At 36.6% G+C, this 20,556-nt stretch overlaps 1 protein-coding gene across 1 annotated transcript in view; it reads right to left on the bottom strand.

The window, feature by feature from the left end:
* Positions 1-2,687, bottom strand: part of LOC124509277 (src substrate cortactin-like) — a 99,989-nt gene extending 97,302 nt beyond the window's left edge. Inside the window, exon 1 of the mRNA XM_047075801.1 lies at positions 2,500-2,687. Within this exon, the coding sequence (XP_046931757.1) occupies positions 2,500-2,687 (188 nt within the window). The remainder of the gene's footprint in view (positions 1-2,499) is intronic.
* Positions 2,688-20,556: the final 17,869 nt, after the last annotated feature.

Genomic DNA, 20,556 nt, shown 5'->3' with positions numbered 1-20,556 from the left:
TTCCAGTAGCATGATAGATAGTTCTCCATCCCCTCACTTTCAATCTGAAGGTGTCCTCAGGTCTAAAATGAGTCTCTTGTAGACAGCAAATAATGGGTCTTGATTTTTTATCCATTCTGATACCCTATGTCTTTTGGTTGGAGCATTTAGTCCATTTACATTCAGTGTTATTATAGAAAGATATGGGTTTAGAGTCATTGTGATGTTTGTAGGTTTCATGCTTGTAGTGACGTCTCTGGTACTTTGTGGTCCTTGCAACATTTCACTCCCAGAATCCCCCTTAGGATCTCTTGTAGGGCTCGTTTAATGGTGATGGATTCCTTCAGTTTTTGTTTGTTTGGGAAAACCTTTATCTCTCCTATTCTGAATGACAGGCTTGTCAGACAAAGGATTCTTGGCTACATATTTTTCCTATTCGTCACATTGAAGAATTCTTGCCATTCCTTTCTCTCCTGCCAAGTTTTAGTAGATATGTCTGCTACTATCCTTATGCTTCTACCTTTGTGTGTTAAGGCCCATTTATCCTTACCTGCTTTCAGAATTATCTTTATCCTTGTATTTTGCCAGTTTCACTATGATATGTTGTGCAGAAGATTGATTCAAGTTACGTCTGAAGGGAGTTCTCTGTGCCTCTTGTATTTCAATGTCAGTTTCCTTCCCCAGATTGGGGAAGTTCTCAGCTATGTTTTGTTCAAGTACACCTTTAGCACCTTTCTCTCTCTTCTTCTGGAATTCCTATGATACGGATACTGTTCCATTTGGTTGCATCACTTAGTTCTCTAATTCTCCCCTCATACTCCTGGATTTTTTTATCTTTTTCTCAGCTTCCTCTTTTTCCATAATGTAATCTTCTAATTCACCTATTCTCCCCTCTGCCTCTTCAATCCACATTGTGGCCACCTCCATTTTATTTTGCACCTCATTTTTTAATTCATCACGACTATTTCTTAGTTCCTTGATCTCTGCAGTAATAGAGTCTCTGCTGTTTTCTATGCCTTTTTCAAGTCCAGAGATTAATCTTATGACTATTATTCTAAATTCTTGGTCAGTTATATTGCTTATATCTGTTTTGATCAATTCCTTAGCTGTCACTTTTTCCTGGAGTTTCTTTTGAGGGGAATTCTTCCATTTCATCATTTTGGCTCTATTTTCTGTCCCTTATGAATTATAAAGCTTGTTATGTGCTCTGCACCTGCAAGCACTGCTACAATAAGGGGGTTCATACACTGTCCAGGGCCTGGCCCTCAGGAGGTGTATTTTGGAGAGTGTTACTTGCTGTCTGTTGTTGTGACTTTGGTTATTTTATTTCTCTACTCATAGTGATGTTTTGGACCCTCCACAAGGCGTGCTTTGATTTGTTCATTGAGGTAGCCCTGGAAAGGAAAACAAACAGACAAACAAATGGGAAACATGCGAACACACAAAGAAACAAACGGACAAACACATACACACACACAAACAGTCTGAAAGCAAAAGCAAAAAACAAAAAAACAAAAAACTAACCAACAAAAAACAACAGAAACACCGGCTATAAGTAAACAACAGGGTGGAGGTGGAGCTGATGGAAGAGCACATATAAAGAGAGAAATTACAGGGTCAAGGACAAAGAGAAAATAAACATTGACTGGGCAGAGAGGCTAAATGGGTTAATCCAGAGAAAGAAAGGAAAATAACAAAGGAAAGAGGGGAAAAAATGAAGATAAATTTATACAGACCAAGAAACTATATGGCTTGATTCTTCCAGAGAGAGAGAGAAAGGAAAGTACAGAAGTAAGGTAGAACCTGTATCAAGGGAATGGATTAAATATGTCTGCTTAGGCAAACCAACAACCAGAGTATTCAGCCTAGAGGATGGAAGAGATAGGAAGGGAAGATATATCTAAATAACAAAACTTTTCCTGGAATAAATCCAGGCTATCACGGTCTGGATGATGGAGGTGTCAGGTTGCACAGCATCTATCTGGCTTCAGCAGAAACAGTTACCCAGCACAGAGTGGCATGGTTTGTTGTAGGCTGGTCCCACCTCCACTATGGGCCCCTGGGACTGATCCCTGAGGCCCCGCCTTGGTGGTGGTGGGGGAAATGGTGACTCCCCAGTCTCTTCTCCACAACCTGGTGGAGTCCTTTTGAGTTTTCCTCACTGTGCCATGGGTGCAGATGGGGTGGTCCTTCTTGCTCCATTGAGTCCCCTGGCCCAGCCCTTGACTAGGATTCAAAGTCCCACTCTGGGTGCTCTGGTATTGGGGAAGTGCCTCTCTGTGAAGCTCAATATGTGGTCCCAGCTGGCTTTCTCTGTGCCCATGCACTTCAGGGAGGACCACCTCTTTCTTCTGCAGACTGCGCCACTGACCTCACTGCCTAGCCCAGGGGTGGCAGACACAGGCAGGCTTTGTTCTGTCCCACTGCACTCCAAGGAGAGGACCGCGGTCTCCTACTGTGGACTGCCTCCTCAAACCAGCCACTGAGCCACGGGGTGGCAGATGCAGTGTTCTGTCCTACAACACTCCAGGGAAGGGGCCACTTTCTCCTACTGTGGCCTGCACCCTCGACCCAGCCACTGAGCCCAGGGGTAGCGAACACAAGAAGGGGACCCTTGCACTATCGCACAGCCCCCCAGGAAGGGGACCACTTTCTTCTACTGCGGACTGGGATCCTGATCTACCACCAAAACCAGGGCTGGCTCCCATCCTCTCCAGGTGTGCAAACAGGGAACTGGCCCCCGTCTGAAGAAAGCCCCACAGAGATAGGATCCCTCTCCGTCCCAGTCCAAAGTTTTTCTGTTGTCCAGATACAGTCCTACACTTACCCAGCTGCTTTTTCTCTTCCTTTTGTCTCTCCACAGGAGAGACTACTTAGCCCGTTTTATCTCCCCCAGTTCACCATCACCCCCCAATCATTTCTCAAGTTGTCTCATTTTCTTCCTGGTAGATTCAGTCTCTTTTCTTCCCAGGTTCTTGGGGTTCAAGGTCCTTTGGCTTCAGCCTTTCTTTGTTTGAGAGACATGGGAAGTACCCTGTTTCACGTCTAAAATTCCACATATAAGTGAAATCATATGGTAATTCTCTTTCTCCTACTGATCTGTTTCACTTAGCATAACACACTCTAGCTCCATTCATGTCATTGCAAATGGCAAGGTTTCATTCTTTTTTATGGCTGAGTGATATTCCATTGTACATATATACCCCTTCTTCTTTGTCTATTCATCAGTCACTGGACATTTGGGCTCTTTCCATAACATGCATGTTGTTGATAATATTTTCTATAAACATTGGGGTGCATGTAACCCTTCAAATTCATATTTTTCTATGTGTACTTTTTATTATTTACTTTTAAAAATCTATTTAAATTCAAATTAGTTAACATAAAGTTTAGTATTGGTTTCAGGAGTAAAACCCAGTGGTTCATCCCTTACATGTAACACCCAGTGCTCATCCCATATGGTTCCCTCTTTAATGTCCCTCACCCATTTAGCCCACCCCCCACCTCCCCTCCAGCAACCCTCAGTTTGTTCTCTGTATTTAAGAATCTCTTATGGTTTGTCTCCCTCTCTGTTTTATCTTATTTTTTTTCTTCCCTTCCCCTATGTTCATGTGTTTTGTTTCTTAAATTCCACATATGAATAAAACCATATATTTGTCTTTCTCTGACTAACTTATTTTGCTTAGCATAATGCACTTTAGCTCCACCCATATTGTATCAAATGGCAAGATTTCATTCTTTTTGAACATCAAGAAATATTCCATTGCATATATATACCACATCTTTATCCATTCATCAGTCGATGGACATTTGAGCTCTTTCCATAATTTGGCTATTGTTGATAGTACTGTTATAAACATTGGGGTGCATTTGCCCCTTCAGATCAGAATTTTTTTATCCTTTGGGTAAATACCTAGTAGTGAAAATCCTGGGTTGTAGGATAGCTCTATTTTGAACTTTTCGAGAAAATTCCATATTGTTTTCTAGAGTGGTTGCACCAGTTTGCATTCCCACCAACAGTGTAATAAGGTTCCACTGTCTCCACATGCACACCAACATCCATTGTTTCCTGTGTTCTCCATTTTAGCCATTCTGACAGATATGAGGTGGTATCTCATTGTGGTTTTGATTTGCATTTCCCTGATGACAAGTGATGTTGAACATCTTTTCATGTGCCCGTTAGCCATCTGGATGTCTTTGGTAAATGTCTGTTTATGTCTTATGTCCATTTCTTAACTGGATTATTTGGTTTTCATTGTTGAGTTTGATAAGTTCTTTATGGATTTGGATACTAACCCTTTATCAGATATATCATTTGCAAATATCTTCCCCCATACCATAGGTTGCCTTTTAATTTTGGTGATTGTTTCCTTCACTGTGCAGCTTTTTATCTTGATGAAGTCCCAATAGTTTATTTTTGGTCTTGTTCCCATTTCCTCAGGGAATGTAACTAGTAAGAAGTTCTATGGCTGATGTCAAAAGAGGTTACTACCTGTGCTATCCTATAGGATTTTCATGATTTCCTGTCTCACATTTAGGTCTTTCATTCATTTTGAATTTATCTGGGGGTATGGTGTAAGAAAATGGTACACTTTCATTCTTTTGTATGTTGCTGACCAATTTTCCTAACACCGTTTTTTGAAAAGACTGTCTTTTTCCCATTGGATATTCTTTCCTGTTTTGTTTAAGATTAGATGGCCATACATTTGTGTGTCCATTTCTGGGTTCCCCATTCTGTTCCACTGATTTATTTTCTGTTTTTGTGCCAGTACCAAACTGTCTTAATCACTCCACCTTTGTTTATCACTTGAAGTCCAGAATTGTGATGCCTGCAGGTTTGCTTTTTTTGTTGTTTTTCAAGATTGCTTTAACTATTTGGAGTCTTTTGTGGCTCCATACAATTTTTAGTATTGTTTTTTTCTAACTTTGTGAAAAATGCTGGTGGAATTTTCATAGGGATTGTATTAAACATGTAGACTGCACTGGGTAGTATACACATTTTAAGAATATTTTGTTCATCCAATCCTTGAGTATGGAATGTTATTTTGTGTGTCATCTTCAATTTCTTTCATAAGTGTTCTATAGTTTTCAGAGTACAAATAATTTTACCTCTTTGGTTAAGTTTATTCCTAGGTACCATATGGGCTTTTCGTGCAACTGTAAATTGGATCAATTCCTTGATTTCTCTTTCTGTTGCATCATTATTGTAAATAGAATTGCAACAACAATAACAACAAAGAAATGTAGAATTGCAACAACAACAACAACAAAGAAATGCAACAAATTTCTGTATATAGATTTTGTATCCTGTGGCATTGTTGAATTTATGTATCAGTTCTACCAATTTTTTTGGTGTAGCCTTTCAGATTTTCTACCTATAGTATCATGTAGTCTGTGAATAGTGAAAATGTGACTTCTTCCTTGCTACTTGGATGCATTTTATTTGTTTTTATTGGCTAATTCCTGAGGCTAGGACTTACCGTAGTATGTTAAATAACAGTGTTGTGAGTGGACATCTCTGTCTTGATCCTGATCATAGAGGAAAAGTTCTGTTTTTCCTCATTGAGGATGATATTAACTGTGTGTCATTCTTATACAGCCTTTATGATGTTGAGGTATATTCCTTCTATTCCTACTTTCTTGAGGGTTTTTATCATGAAAGGATGCTGTTTTTTGTCTAATGCTTTTTCTACATCTATTGATAGGATCAATGGCTCTAATCCTTTCTTTTATTAATGTGGTGTATCATGTTGATTGATTTGGAACCACCCTGAAGCCCAGGACATATCCCATTTGATTGTGGTGAGTGATTCTTTAATATACTGTTGGATCGATTTGCTAGTATCTTGTTGAGAATTACTGCATCCACGTTTAAAAGGATATTGGCCTGTAAGTCTCCTTTTTAGTGGAGTCTTTGGTTTTGGAATCAAGATGATGCTGGCCTCATAGAATGAGTTTGGAAGTTTCCATTCCATTTCCTTTTTTTGGAACAGTTTCAGAAGAATAGATATTAATTCTTCTTTAAATGTCTGGTGGAATTCCCCTGGGAACCCCTGGACTTTTGTTTTTGGGAGATTTTTATTATTATTTTAATTTCTTTGCTGGCTATGTGTATGTTCAAATGTTCTATTTCTTCCTGTTTAAGTTTTGGTAGCTTGTATGTTTCTAGGAATTTATCCATTTCTTCCAGATTGCCCAGCTTTGCGTATATAATTTTTCATAATATTCTTTTATAATTGTATTTCTGAGGTGTTGATTGTGATATATCCCCTTTTATTGTGATTTTATTTAGTTATTTATTTGGATCCTTTCTCTTTTTTTGATAAGTTTGGTTATGGGTTTATCAATTTTATTATTTTGAAGAATCAGCCCTTAGTTTCATTGATCTGCTCTACTGTTTTTTTTTTAATGTTGGTTTCTATATCATTTATTTCTGGTCTAGTCTTTATTATTTTCCTTCTCCTGCTTTATTTATGTCCTCAAATAAACCTTCTACCCCCTTCTTCTCCTCTTCTTCTGGGACTCCTCTGAAATGAATGTTATGTTTTATGAAGTCAATGAGTTTTGTAAGTCTACATTATGATCTAATATTTTTCTTTCCCTCTTCAGTTTCATTATTTCCCATGATTTTATCTTCTGTATCACTTTTTGTTCCCCTGATTCTTCCTTCCTTATGGTTAATCTGTTTCAATTCTCCTTTGTTGCATTAGTCGTTTCTGTTTTTTAACTCTTGTATTGATGCATTAAGAGTCTCCCTTGGGGCGCCTGGGTGGCGCAGTCGGTTAAGCGTCCGACTTCAGCCAGGTCACGATCTCGCGGTCCGTGAGCCCTGCGTCAGGCTCTGGGCTGATGGCTCAGAGCCTGGAGCCTGTTTCCAATTCTGTGTCTCCCTCTCTCTCTGCCCCTCCCCCGTTCATGCTCTGTCTCTCTCTGTCCCAAAAATAAATAAACGTTGAAAAAAAAATTTAAAAAAAAAAAGAGTCTCCCTGATATCTTCCATACTTTTCTCAAGCCCAGCAAATATCCTCTTGAATGTTGCTATTACTTAAATTTGCTTCAATTAGATCTCTGGCTGTGACTTTTTCTTGTTCTTTCTTTTGGGATGAATTCCTCCATCTTGGCATCTTTGTCCCTAGGTTTCTGTCTTCTTTGTGTTAGGAAAGTCTGTTGTGTTTCCTTCTCTTGAATGTAATGGCTTTATGGAGAAGAAGTCATATACTGTCCAGGGCCTGGTGCTTTAGGAAGTGTCTTTGGTGTATGCTGTGTGCACTCTGTTGCTCTATTTTGGCTGCTGTTTCCCTCAGGTCAATCCTCTGCCAAGTTTCTCCTTTCCTGTGGTGGGGATTGTTTGAACCTTGGCCAGAATTTGGTTCATTTTAACTAGGTGTATTCTGGCCTGCTTGTTAAAAGAGAACTGATGCTATTTCCACTAGATCTGAAGTTTGCAGAACTCTATGGTAAGTAGATGTGGTGCGTGTGGGGGGTTGGTGCTGGTCTTCTGAGGGAAGGGCCTGTTTCACTGGTTCTCAGGCACACTTGACCTAGAAAAGCAGCACCAGCACAGTGCAGAGGTGTGGGGCTTGGTGTAAGTGGTTTAGGCCACAACTGTTGGCCCTGTGCTGCTTAATTTAGTTTTTGTTCAGGGGTGGGGAAAGGAAATGGTGCCAGCCAGTTCCCTAGTCCTCAGAGATGGAGTTCATGACTGCTGCTATGTGGGAAGCCTTGCCAGAAGAGCAAATAATCTTCCTCCTGTGTCCCAGGCATCCCTCAGGTCACTGTCTTCTTCCTGTCTCTTTCTGGGAAATCTTCCCACCTGGCAGTGCAGTGAACCTTGGGCTCTATCTCAGGGAAGTCAGCTGAATTTTAAGTCTCCAAAATTTAAAGGCCTAGCATGGCAGGGGCCTGCACTGCAACTCTGGGTTGGGTCTCGTCATGCTGGGACTGATGCAGATTTGACCCAAAAGGGCAGTCAAACCAAAGTACAGAGGAGTGGCATTTGGAGTAAAGCACAGCAACCAGTGTCCAGGTTAGCCACCCTCAGCAGATGTCTCTGTTCCTATGCTGAGGGGCAGGGGAGGGAAATGGTGTTGGCCGGCTCCTTTGTACCCTGAGAAGAAATGTCACCTCTCCCAATGTGCTCCAAGAAGGGGGAACTATCTCTCCCAGTGCATCCCAGAGGATCCTCAGTGCCATTTGCCCCCAGGCTATCTGGCCTCCTCCACAGACCTCCTCAGGTCTCCACACCAGTCATACCACAGACCTCTAAAACTCCCATCTTTGAGTCCTGCTGATTGTAAAAACTCACAAAAATCATCCCCTCTCATTTTCCCAGTCAATGGCTTTTGGGAAGTGTTTTCCTTGTGTAATACCCTGTGCACTTATCTCTCTTCTTTCTCTCTCTCTTACCTCACTCTGAGACCAGGGATCCTTCCCTTCCACAGCGCCTGGGATCTGTTTCTCCCCCAAACCATATCTCTGTACCTCCTACCTTCCACGATGTGGCCTCCTCTCCTTCTAGTTATACAGTTAGTTCTGTCAGTCCTCAAATTGATTTATTGGGTATTCAGAATGATTTAATATTTATCTAGCTGTGTTTGAGGGATGAGGCAAGTCTAGGGTCTTCATACCATTCCACCTTCTTAGCTAGTTCCTGTTGCTCATTTTGATAATAATGATGGAGGTAAGCGGTCCAATTCACTTGAATTTTTATAAAAATCTGAAATTATTTTAAGTAACCTTTATTCTATTTTTAATAATGTAAAATATTTGAAATAAAACATAAGTGAAAATTTTTAGAGGTATATATCAGTTATGTGTTCTTACTTTCACCAATTTTATTATCTTTAAACATATTTTTAATTTGGCTTTGGTTCATTATTTGAATGAAACATTTGGATATGTGTGTGTGTGTGTGTGTGTGATCTGCCTGTAGTATGTGAATGGCAGTATGTGAATCAGATAATTTCAGCAATGCTATTAAAATATTTTAATAACTTAAAAATAATGATTACATCAATTAGTTTGGTATGTTCACTTCTGATTTGTTAGTCCCTACCTCTGATTAACAGTGTCAAAATAACTGTTCCAAATTTTGTGATGATAATTATATTTAGTAGTAAAAATGATCTCTTCTCATCAGGTAGACATTCAAAGAATTGCACAGATATATAGATATAGATTAGATACAGGATAGATAGATAGATGGATGGAGTTGCTGTGAATGACTAGAAAGGCACACAAAATCCGGAGCAGTTATTGATCCACATTGAAATCCACAAGTAAAATAAATTGAAATAACTTGCTTTAATCAACCTGATGGAAAAAATATTTCAAAATAGGCATGTCAGTGCCATGTGGCAGTTAAAATTTGTAAAGACTCGTAAAACAAACTAATCAAATAATTATAAGGATTAGGAAAATAAAGAAAGGGTAATTAGCTTTTAGCCAAAATGTTGATTAGATGCCTCAAGAATTCTTCCAACTATGAGTTTACAAACAACATTAAAATTATCAAATGACATCTCTGTTTCTTTATTGCTGTATTATATTTACTTTTCATTCTTTGGGTACAATTTTGCAATCTGGCTTATATTATCATCTCAATATTTGAATACTATTTCAAAGGTTATCATCAACAATAAATGCTAACTAAATTCAATTGCTTTTTAAAACCACTTTTCTTCTTCAATATTCTTCCAATACTTTGCACTATTAACCACTCCCGTTGAATGACTGATTTATTCAACAAATCATTGCAGCACACTTGCCATATGACAGCCTTTGTGCTAGGTGCTGGAGATAAATGAGACTAAATTATTGTTTTTGTGGTGCTATTAAAAAGGAAATATATACCCTACCTTCAAAGAAATTTCAGTATAGTGGTGTAACTGCTATGTTAGCAATATGATGGAGCTTAGTCTTGAAGGTTAAGTAGGAATTTGTCAAGGGAAGAAGAGCCATGGTGAAAGGACGGGAGGTGGGAAAAAAAAAGAATAGAGAAAAGTTGTAGTATATATGAATATCCAAAGGTGACAGAGAAAATAGCGCCCTTGAGGAAGTATAAATACTGTCATTTGGAATGTCCAGAGTGTTTTGTGCAAACATTCCCATTTCTACAATCACAAAATTCTCTGAAACCTCAATGCCTTTGCCCATACAGGTCCCTCTCCCTACACCTGGTTTTCTTACTGTCAGTTTTCAAAGTTCAGCATGGGTCCTGGAAAACCTTTCAGTATTTCTCCCTCCTTACCTATCTTCTCTTTCTCTCACATATGCACTTTTTCTTATTATGTTATCTGTTTTCCTAGATCTTCACACTTTTGACCCAACTACTCTCACTTTTATGGTCAGAACAAAGTAAGAAAAATACATAACTTTTAAAAGAAAAATATTAACTATTAATCAAAGAACACACTCTTTTATAAAAAAAACTTGGAAACAAAAAAGGGAAGTTACAGTGCATTTCAAATACTTCTTGACTTGTAAAGCATCTTTATTCACATATCAGGAATATTGTTATTGCATAACATGAAGCACACCTGAAATTTTTCTTCTCCATTAGAACAGTAAAACAGTTTATTTATGAATTATGTAACTTATCTGTAAAAATTGTGTCTGAGGAAAGCAGTTTTAAATGATGCTAATCTAAGTTAATATAAATTGGCTTAGTTAATGTTTTAAATTATATTGTTTTTGAAATAGATTAAAATGTTTTAGGGAGTCTACAATAATCACTTTATATGTTAGGAGCCATTTCTAATTAAAATATTATTTTAAAATAAATATTTCATCATTGAGTATAGCAAACAATAAAAACAAAGTGAATTATTACTTACAGTATATTGTGCTTACTCTATTTTTACACCATGTATAACTACTTATTTGCAAAAAGGCTCTCCATCTTTGCATGCATAAACAATATGCTCTGGACAGAAATTTGTTATAGTTCCTAGACAATCATAAAAGTCAGTAACAGATGTACAATTGGTTGCAAATAACCACATTCAAAATCCCTCAACAGTATAAAACAAAATATTTCAACTTTGGTGAATACATATGTGAAAAGTTTTACATGTTAGAAAAACTATGTTAAGGAATCTTAAAATATGAAAGTGAAAATAACTTTGAATGTTCAAATATCATGTTTTCAAGTACTAGTCTCTAAAATCAAGATAAGCAACAGACATGATTTCATCCTATTATTTTGTACCTGATGATTTTCATAACATGACTTAAAATTGACAGTATGCAGCATTATGACCCAAAGAAGATCAAACATTTAAAATAAAGTTATTTTGGACTAAATTTGAGTATCATCCCCAGCTAAGGGAAGACAAAACAATATATCCAAAGATAGGGTCAACATATGTTCTGGTTTGCTAAGACAGTTCCAGTTTATGTCTGTTGTCTTTGAATAATTATTAATACTTCTTTTTTTCACTCTCAAAGTGCTCTGATTGAGAAAGAGATTAGTACTAGTGGGCTACTGAAGGTAGCAGATACAGCCCTAACAATGATTTTTTGATATTTCTAAGACTACCCTGGAGAATCATTCTGCCAATGGTATAATTGCATTATTCCTTCCAGCAATCTGGACTGAGAAAAGGCTTTCTACAGTTTGAAAAGTAGTGAGTAGGAAAATATTAGGAGTCACAGGACCCATAAACATGCATAGAAAATGTAATTCCAAGAAATGAATAACTGTTTTGACCATCTGCCAGTGTAAACATAAAGAAGAGATTCTATAGAGTGAAATTTAAAGTTTCCTGAGTTCCAGACCTCTGAATATCTTAGAAGTGGTAGGTAAGAAAAGAAAATGTCTCTGATAAGATCAGGCTGAGAGAATTGAAAGGAAAACTGCCCTTTGGAGAGCATATTTTTTCCTAACATAAAATATGAAACACTGATTTTGCTACATAAATGTATTTCTAAAACAAAAGAGTGACATCAGAAAATGGAATTTTTAGTGAAAACACAATACAGTGCTTTAAAACAGTTCCACCCTAATATCTGATTATGGAAACAACTTTACTTGACCAAAATGCTCCACTGACCATCTAACTATCCAACAGAGCAAAAATCCTTCACCAGAATTAGTGGATCAAATGGTGCTACTTAAAGAGAAATTTAAGTCATATCTGCTTTCAACAGATGTTCTGAAAAAGAATTGTACTTCTTGGCTTGCCAAAGATTTTAGGCTATGTTTTATAGACAGATATGGTTATATATTTATTTGGATATCTATTTCCTTTTATGGGGGTTCACGTGTTTTTTATCACATTAAGTACATTGGTATTGAACATATTGCAGAGTAAAAATTTTCCTGAAAAATAAAGTACAACCTTTATGTATTATGACAAAGTGTTAAATATAAGTAGCCTAAAGCAATCTCTAACATTGACACAAGATTTTTGTTGGTAGTCCACAGAATTTTTTATATTTATTTCAAAGATCAGAGACACACATGTTAACTTCAGGTGAAAACAATTATTTATTCCTTTTAAAAATAAACATTTTTTTAAAATACCAGATACTTTCAGGTTTGTGAATTTTAACAACACAACCTTTGCTTGGAATATTGTATAAACTCTTAGGCTACATACTGCAGCCTTGATTTCCTCTCTAGTTAAAATCTAATTCTTCACATGTTCAACCAATAGAAATAAAGCTATTTAAAATTTTCTTGCATTGTGCACAATGTACAGTCATAAAACAGTGGGAGATGAACATAATTCTAGCCAATATAAACATGCTATCCACAATTGTGAAAGTAAGTCAGAAACAGAAGCAGTCCTAACATCTGCACTTAGAGACTACTGTAATTATGAGAAGTGATCAGTAAACAGAGATTGTGAATAGTTTATAATGGGAGATAAATTAGCATGGATTTTAAACTTTTTTCCAGCCTGTGTAAGTTACTAGTTAATTTTTTGGTTGTACACTTGTTGGTTTCCCATATCTACAGTCTATATAGAACACACATGACTTATCTATCAATTGTATGCTGTTTGAGTTTAGTTAGTTATTTGTTACTTACAAGAACTATTTATTCATCTTTGTACTGGGATCCATAATGTTTTATTATCTACCCAAAAAACCCACTTTATGTTAATATATTGCTACAAATGTAGTTTTCAACTTTGTCAAAATCAGAGATCTCTGACCTTAGAGCCACTAAGATTGCTAAGCAATAATCACTGGGTATCACTGACAAAGAGAAAAAATAAAGAAAGAGTAAGAAAAAAAAGGAAGTGGAAGAGGGCAGAAAGAGAGAAACAGAAGTAAGGAGAGCTTCCAGGAAGAGAAAATAAAAAAAGACAAGGAAGTATTAGGCAGAGCAAAAGACACAGATGTAATGCAGCTGAGACATCAGGCATTCATTAGGATTGTTTCATCTTCATATTTTCTCTTTGTCTCTTTCTCTTCCTCTCCCTTCAAGCCCACATTGTCAGGATGTCAGTTCATATTCCGCTAATATTACATACTATATATTTTCCATCTAGGTCATTTTGATAAGTTGTTAACCTCGTATCTGCTGTATATCTCAAAATTTACTATTTTCCCTACCTATTGGCAAGTGCATTTTATGTACTATTACCTGCTTGGTTTTTATCCATTATTTATCCTCCACTCCTTCTTCCTGGCAATTAAAGCAATGAATCTCAGTTGTTTTTGTTTGTTTGTTTGGAATTTATAGATTAATATTGTCACTAAAATGCTCTGCTTGAACAGTCTGGTAACAGGTTAACTGAGGTGCTCTGGAAGCAGCCAGCTCTATTATAAATATTCTTTCTTCTATTAAATCAAAATCTATTTTCCTGACACTTTTAGCCAATATGGAACAAATTCACTGCGGACCATCTAGAAAGTCCTGCCGTATGGTGAGACTGCAGAAGCACAGTGGAAGACAACTTGTGAGAAGGGAACATTTCAGCTAACATAACCAATTTACTGTGGGTGTAGTTAATATGTACCTCCCTTCTTCATCTCTATCTTTTTGAAGACATTAAGTTATAAATTATCTATGTGAGGCACACAATGATAGTTGCAATTCCAACAACAAATTGTTCCCCCCCTAGACCAACAAATACCTTCTTCTATGTATCCAAAGGTCTTTCTCCCCCCCAAAAGAGGCTGAAATGGCCAGTTATTGCTATCTCAGACAACCTTACAACTAGGTATGGCCATGTGGCACAATTCTAACCAATGGGACATAAAGAGAAGTCTGTGGAGCTTTTCAGAAAAATTTTGTCCCTGGTAAAAAGAAAAAAGGTTGCTTTCCTTTGTAGTCTTCTTTCTCCCTGCTTTGCATATGGCTGTATCAGGATGTGAGGCTTAGAATGGTTCCAATCATCTTGTAACCATGAGTAGAGCTATCCTAACACAATGGAGGCTACAGAGTGAAAACATGGAAAAAATCCTAGATCCTTAATGACCTCACTGAACTACTGAATCAAGCTTATGTTTGCCTAACCTCCAACTTCTTATTATAGGAGTTTAAAAAACCTCTACTGTTTAAATGACGTTTAGTTGGATGTTCTATTAGTTGTAGCCAAAAGTATTCTGATACACCATGTTAATGAAAACAAACAATACTATGGATCAACTACAGTGACTTTTTTAAAGAATTCTGGGGACATAAGGTAAATATTATGTAATGCTTATAAACCTGTTAATCTGATGCATGAAACAGGATGCAATTAAATCCAAGAAGGCTAACAATGGATCCTAAATTTTGAAATAATTGTATAAGGGGAATTTAGTGTGAAGTGCAATAAAAGTATAATCAGATTTTAGTAAAGTATGCATAAATAATTCAGTAAAGGAAATCTTACAATAACAAGAGCTCATCTATATAATTGGGGTATATCAAATTGAGCTAGATATGGTCAAATATACTATTTCAAAAGAACAAAAAATTTACCTCAGTTCTACCACTTGCTAACTGTGTGATCTTGGGAAAGTTAACTAACCTTTTGAGGCTTAGTTTCCTCTTTTGGAAAGAAAGGATGATAATAATAGTTCAAGGTTATGAGGATCAAAAAAGTAACACAACACTTATTTGGCATGTAAGAAGTACTTGATAAGTGAGAACTATTATTGTAATTATAATTTTATGACAAATGCAATTCAAATAACAAATTAGAAGAACAAAATCATGGCCATTTAGGTGAATAGGATGTAATTTAGCTTACATCTTTGAATAAGTGGAAAGAACATCAAAATCAGGCAAGAAATAGATTAATGGGAGTATGCTTGTATTTTTAAACTGGGTTGGATTATGTTCAAAAACATATAAACCTGAGGCACCTGGGTGGCTCAGTTGGTTAAGTGACTGACTTCAGCTCAGGTCATGATCTCACAGTGCGAGAGTTTGAGCCCCATGTCAGGCTCTGTGCTAACAGCTCAGAGCCTGGAGCCTGCTTCGGATTCTGTCTCCCTCTCTCTCTGCACCCCCACCCACTTGTGCTCTGTATCTCTTTCTCTTAAAAATAAATAAAACATTAAAAAGACATATAAACTTAATAGTAGGTACCTTTGGAAGAGTAATGACTAAGAGTTGGGAATAGGGGAATCTTGGGGTGCAGATAATGTTCTGGTTCTTGATGTAGGTACTAGTTACATGGGTGTGCTCACTTTGCAGAAGTTTACCTACCTATTCACTTATGATTTATGTATTTTTGTGAATACAATACTTCAATAAAAATTATTTTATAAAGGGGAGTTGGTGTTTCTCATAGAAATAATATAATAAGTTTAATGTAAATTAAAGTCAGATCCTTTAACTTTCAGAAAGGCATATTTGACTTTTCTTTACATGTTTATCGACAAAGGCAAATCTATAAAAAATGAGCCATAAGAAAGTGAGATTAATCTGATAAGCATTTGTGAGATTTATGAGGATGGGCCAAGACACTGTAATAAGGAACTTAGCTTGCTTACTTTTCTTTGGAGACTAAACTAATCTCAATAAACTTTGAGGTAATCACCAAGGCCTTGAATGAATTCTTATTCAGAAGACAGGGAAAATATTGTGGTGGGGGGGTTAAGTGCACAGACTCCAGAGCCCAACAGTTGGGGTGCATGACTTGGCTCCCCCCATTTATTCACTGTGTATTTCAGCTTCCTCATGTAAAATGGGAGTAACAGTGGCATCTACCTCATTGGGTTATTGTGATAATGAAATGAGTTGATATATGGAAAGTATTTGGAACAGTGCTTGGCACATAGCAGATGCTATTAAAGTATTAGATATTATCACAAATGCTAGGTTCCTCTTTTAAAAAAAAATCATCCCATGCACTGAGGACTCTTATTCTTTGGTAGAATTAAGTCTCAGTTCTGATTTCCAAATTATGATTTATCAAAGGGCAAGGCTGGTTATAATGGTGGTTAGCAAAGGGTTAAAGAATTCTGCATGGAACAGTAGAAACAGATTCATGTGAATCATGCAACCCAAAGAGCATTGTGTATTGAAAAATAAAAATGAATAACAATAACACTTTTAATGATAATAACTTGTACGTTGGTTCTTACCTCTTCTTGCCTATTTAAGGATTTTGCTCAATATTTCTTCCTTCTCTCTTTTGCATTAGAATTTTTGGTTCTCCATTGGATCATTCCCATTAACAAACACGCTTTCATGTTATGCATCTCCAAAATGAATGAATGTCTCTTGTTTTTGTTTTTGTTTTGTTTTGTGTTGCTTTTGGACTGGTGTGTGTGTGTGTCCATTTGTTTTATTTGTCTCTGTGTTTACATGTCTCGGTTTCCTATTTGTCTGTTTGTTTTCCTTTTCAGAGATACTTCAAGAAACAAATCAAAGCACACCTCAAAGAGGGTCCAAAACATCACTACAAATAGAGAAATAAAATAACCAGTCACAACAACAGAGAGCAAGTAACTCTCAAAAAAACACCTCCTGAGGGCCAGGCCCTGGACAATGTATGACACCCCTGCCCTTTAATACAGCAGTGCTCTCATGAGCAGAGCACATAAAAAGCTTTTAAAACTCATAAGGGACAGAAAACTAGCCAAAATGATGAAACGGAAGAATTCCCCTCAAAAGAAATTTCAGGAAAAAGTGACACCTAAAGAATTGATCAAAACAGATATAAGCAATATAACTGAACAAAAATTTAGAATAATAGTCATAAGATTAATTGCTGGGCTTGAAAAAGGCATAGAAGACAGCAGAAAGTCTATTACTGCAGAGATCAAGGAACTAAAAAATAGTCATGATGAATTTAAAAAAATGCTCTAAATGAGGTGCAAAATAAAATGGAGGCAGCCACAGCATGGATTGAAGAGACGGGGGGGGGGGGATAGGTGGATTAGAAGATTAAATTATGGAAAAAGAAGAACCGGAGAAAAAGATTTAAAAATCCAGGATCATGAGGGGAGAATTAGAGAACTAAGTGATGCAATCAAATGGAACAATATCCGTATCATAGGTATTCCAGAAGAAGAAGAGAGAGAAGGGGGCTGAAGATGTATTTGAAGAAATAATAGCTGAGAACTTCCCCCAATCTGAGGAAGGAAACAGACATTGAAATCCAGGAGGCACAGAGAACTCACTTCAAGACATAACTTGAATTGATCTTCTGCATGACATATCATAGTGAAACTAGCAAAAACAAAGATAAAGGGAGAATTCTGAAAGCAGCTAGGGACCAACAGGCCTTATCCTACAAGGGTAGACACATAATGGTAGTAGCAGACCTATCTATTGAAACTTGGCAGGACAGAAAGGAGTGGTAGGAAATTTTCAATATGATGAATAGGAAAAATATGCAGCCAAGAATCCTTTATCCAGCAAGCCTGTCATTCAGAAAAGAAGGAGAGATAAAGGTCTTCCCAAACAAACAAAAACTGAAGGAGTTAATCACCACTAAACCAGTCCTACAAAAGATCCTAAGGAGGACTCTGTGAGTGTTGCAAAGAGCGCAAAGTACCAGAGACATCACTACAAGTGTGAAACCTACAGATAACATAATGACACTACACCCATAACTTTCAATAGTAACACTGAATTTAAATGTACTAAAATATCCAATCAAAACATAGGGTATCAGAAGGGATAAAAAAAAACAAGACCCATTTAATTGCAGTCTACAAGAGACCCATTTTGGATCTGAAAAACCTTCAGATTGAAAGTGAGGGGGTGGAGACCAACCTGTCATGCTACTGGAATTCAAAAGAAAGCTGGATTAGCCATACTTATAACAGACAAACTAGATTTTAAACTATAGGCTGTAAAAAGAGATGAAGAAGGGCATTATATAATAATTATGGGGTCTATCTATCAAGAAGAGCTAACAATTATAAATGTTTATGTACCAAATATGGAAGCAACCAAATATAAAAGCAATTAATCACAAACATAAGCAACCTTATTGGAAAGAATGTGGTAATTGCAGGGGACTTGAATACTCCAATTACAACAATGGACAGACCATCTAGGCAGAAAATTCATAAAGAAACAAGGGCCCTAAATGATACACTGGTCCAGATAAGTTTGACAGATATATTTAGAACTTTTCATCCTAAAGCAGCAGAATATACATTCTGAGAATGAATGGGTCAACTAGGCAATTAAAGAAGAAATTAAAAAATATATGGAAACAAATGAAAATGAAAACACAACAATCCAAACCATTTCGGATGCAGCAAAGGCAGTCCTAAGAGGAAAATACATTGCAATCCAGGCCTATCTCAAGAAACAAGAAAAATCCCCAATATAAAGTCTGACAGCACACCTAAAGGAACTAGAAGCAGAACAGCAAAAACACCCCAAACCCAGCAGAAGAAGAGAAATAATAAAAATCAGAGCAGAAATAAACAATATAGAATCCAAAAAAACCCTAGTAGAACAGATCAATGAAACCAAGAGTTGTTTTTTTTTTTAAATAAACAAAATTGATAAAACCCTAGCCAGACTTCTCAAAAAGGAAGGAGAGAGGACCCAAGTAGATAAAATAATGAATGAAAATGGATTTATCACAACCAATCCCTCAGAAACACAAGCTATTATCAGAGAATACTATGAAAAAATATGCCAAAAAACAGGACAACCTGGAACAAATGAACAATTTCCTAGACACCCACACCTACCAAAACTCAAATGGGAAGAAATAGAAAACTTGAATAGACCCATAATGAGTGAAGAAATTGAATCAGTTACCAAAAATATACCAACAAATAAGAGTCCTTGACCAGATGGCTTCCATGGGGAATTCTACCAGACATTTAAAGCAGAGATAATACCTATCCTTCTCAAGCTGTTCCAAAAAATAGAAAGGGAAGGAAAACATCCGGACATATTCTATGAAGCCAGCATTACCTTGATTCCTAAATAAGACAGAGAAACCACAAAAAAGGAGAAATACAGGCCAATATTCCTGATGAACATGGATGCAAAAATTCTCAACAAGATACTAGCGAATCAAATTCAACAGCATATAAAAAGTATTATTCACCACAATAAAGTGGGATTCATTCCTGCACTGAAGGGCTGTTTCAATATTCACAAACAAATCATTTTGATATATCACATTAATAAAAGAAAGGGTAAGAACCATATGATCCTGTCCATAGATGCAGAAAAAGAATTTGAGAAAATACAACATCCTTTCTTAACAAAAAACCCTGAAGAAAGTCAAGATAGAAGGAACATACCTAAACATCATGAAAGCCATATATCATCCTCAATGAGGAAAAACTGAGAGCTTTTCCCTTGAGATAAGGAACATGACAGGGATGTCCACTCTCACCACTGTTGTTTCACATAATGTTAGAAGTCCTAGCATCATTACTCAGTAAACAAAATGAAATAAAAGGCATCAAAATTGGCAAAGAAGAAGTCAAACTTTGACTTTTCACAGATAATATGATACTTACATGGAAAACTCAAAAGACTTCAACTAAAGTCTGCTAGAACTGATACATGAATTCAGCAAATTCACAGGGTACATAATCAATGTACAGAAATCAGTTGCATTTCTATACACCAATAATGAAGCAAGAGAAATCAAGAAATTGATCCATTTACAATTGCACCAAGAGCTATAAAATACCTAAGGATAAACCTAACCAAAGATGTAAAAGATGTGTATGCTGAAAACTATAGAAAGCTTATGAAGGAAATTGAAGAAGACAAAAGGAAATGGAAAAACATTCCATACTCATGGATTGGAAGAATAAATATTGTTAAAATGTCAATACTACCCAAAGCAATCTACACATTTAATCCAATCCCAATCAAAACTGCACCAGGATTCTTCTCAAAGCTACAACAAACAATCCTAAAATTTGTATGGAACCACAAAGTGCTCATGTAGCCAAAGTACTATCGAAGAAGAAAACCAAAGTGGGAGGACTCACAATCCCAGACTTTAACCTCTACTACAAAGCTGTAATCATCAAGAGAGTATGTTACCAGAACAAAAACATACACATAGACTAACAGAATAGAATAGAGACCCCAGAACTGGACCCACAAATGTATGGCCAACTAATCTTTGACAAAGCAGGAAAGAGTATCCAATGGAAAAAAAAAACAGTCTCTTTAATAAATGG

This window comes from Lynx rufus, unplaced genomic scaffold (assembly GCF_022079265.1).
Source record: "Lynx rufus isolate CCGP_SWC_20201006 ecotype Redwood Valley unplaced genomic scaffold, mLynRuf1.p SCAF_14, whole genome shotgun sequence".
Classification (NCBI taxonomy): Eukaryota; Metazoa; Chordata; class Mammalia; order Carnivora; family Felidae; genus Lynx; species Lynx rufus.
This window is presented reverse-complemented; position numbering and strand designations above follow the sequence as displayed.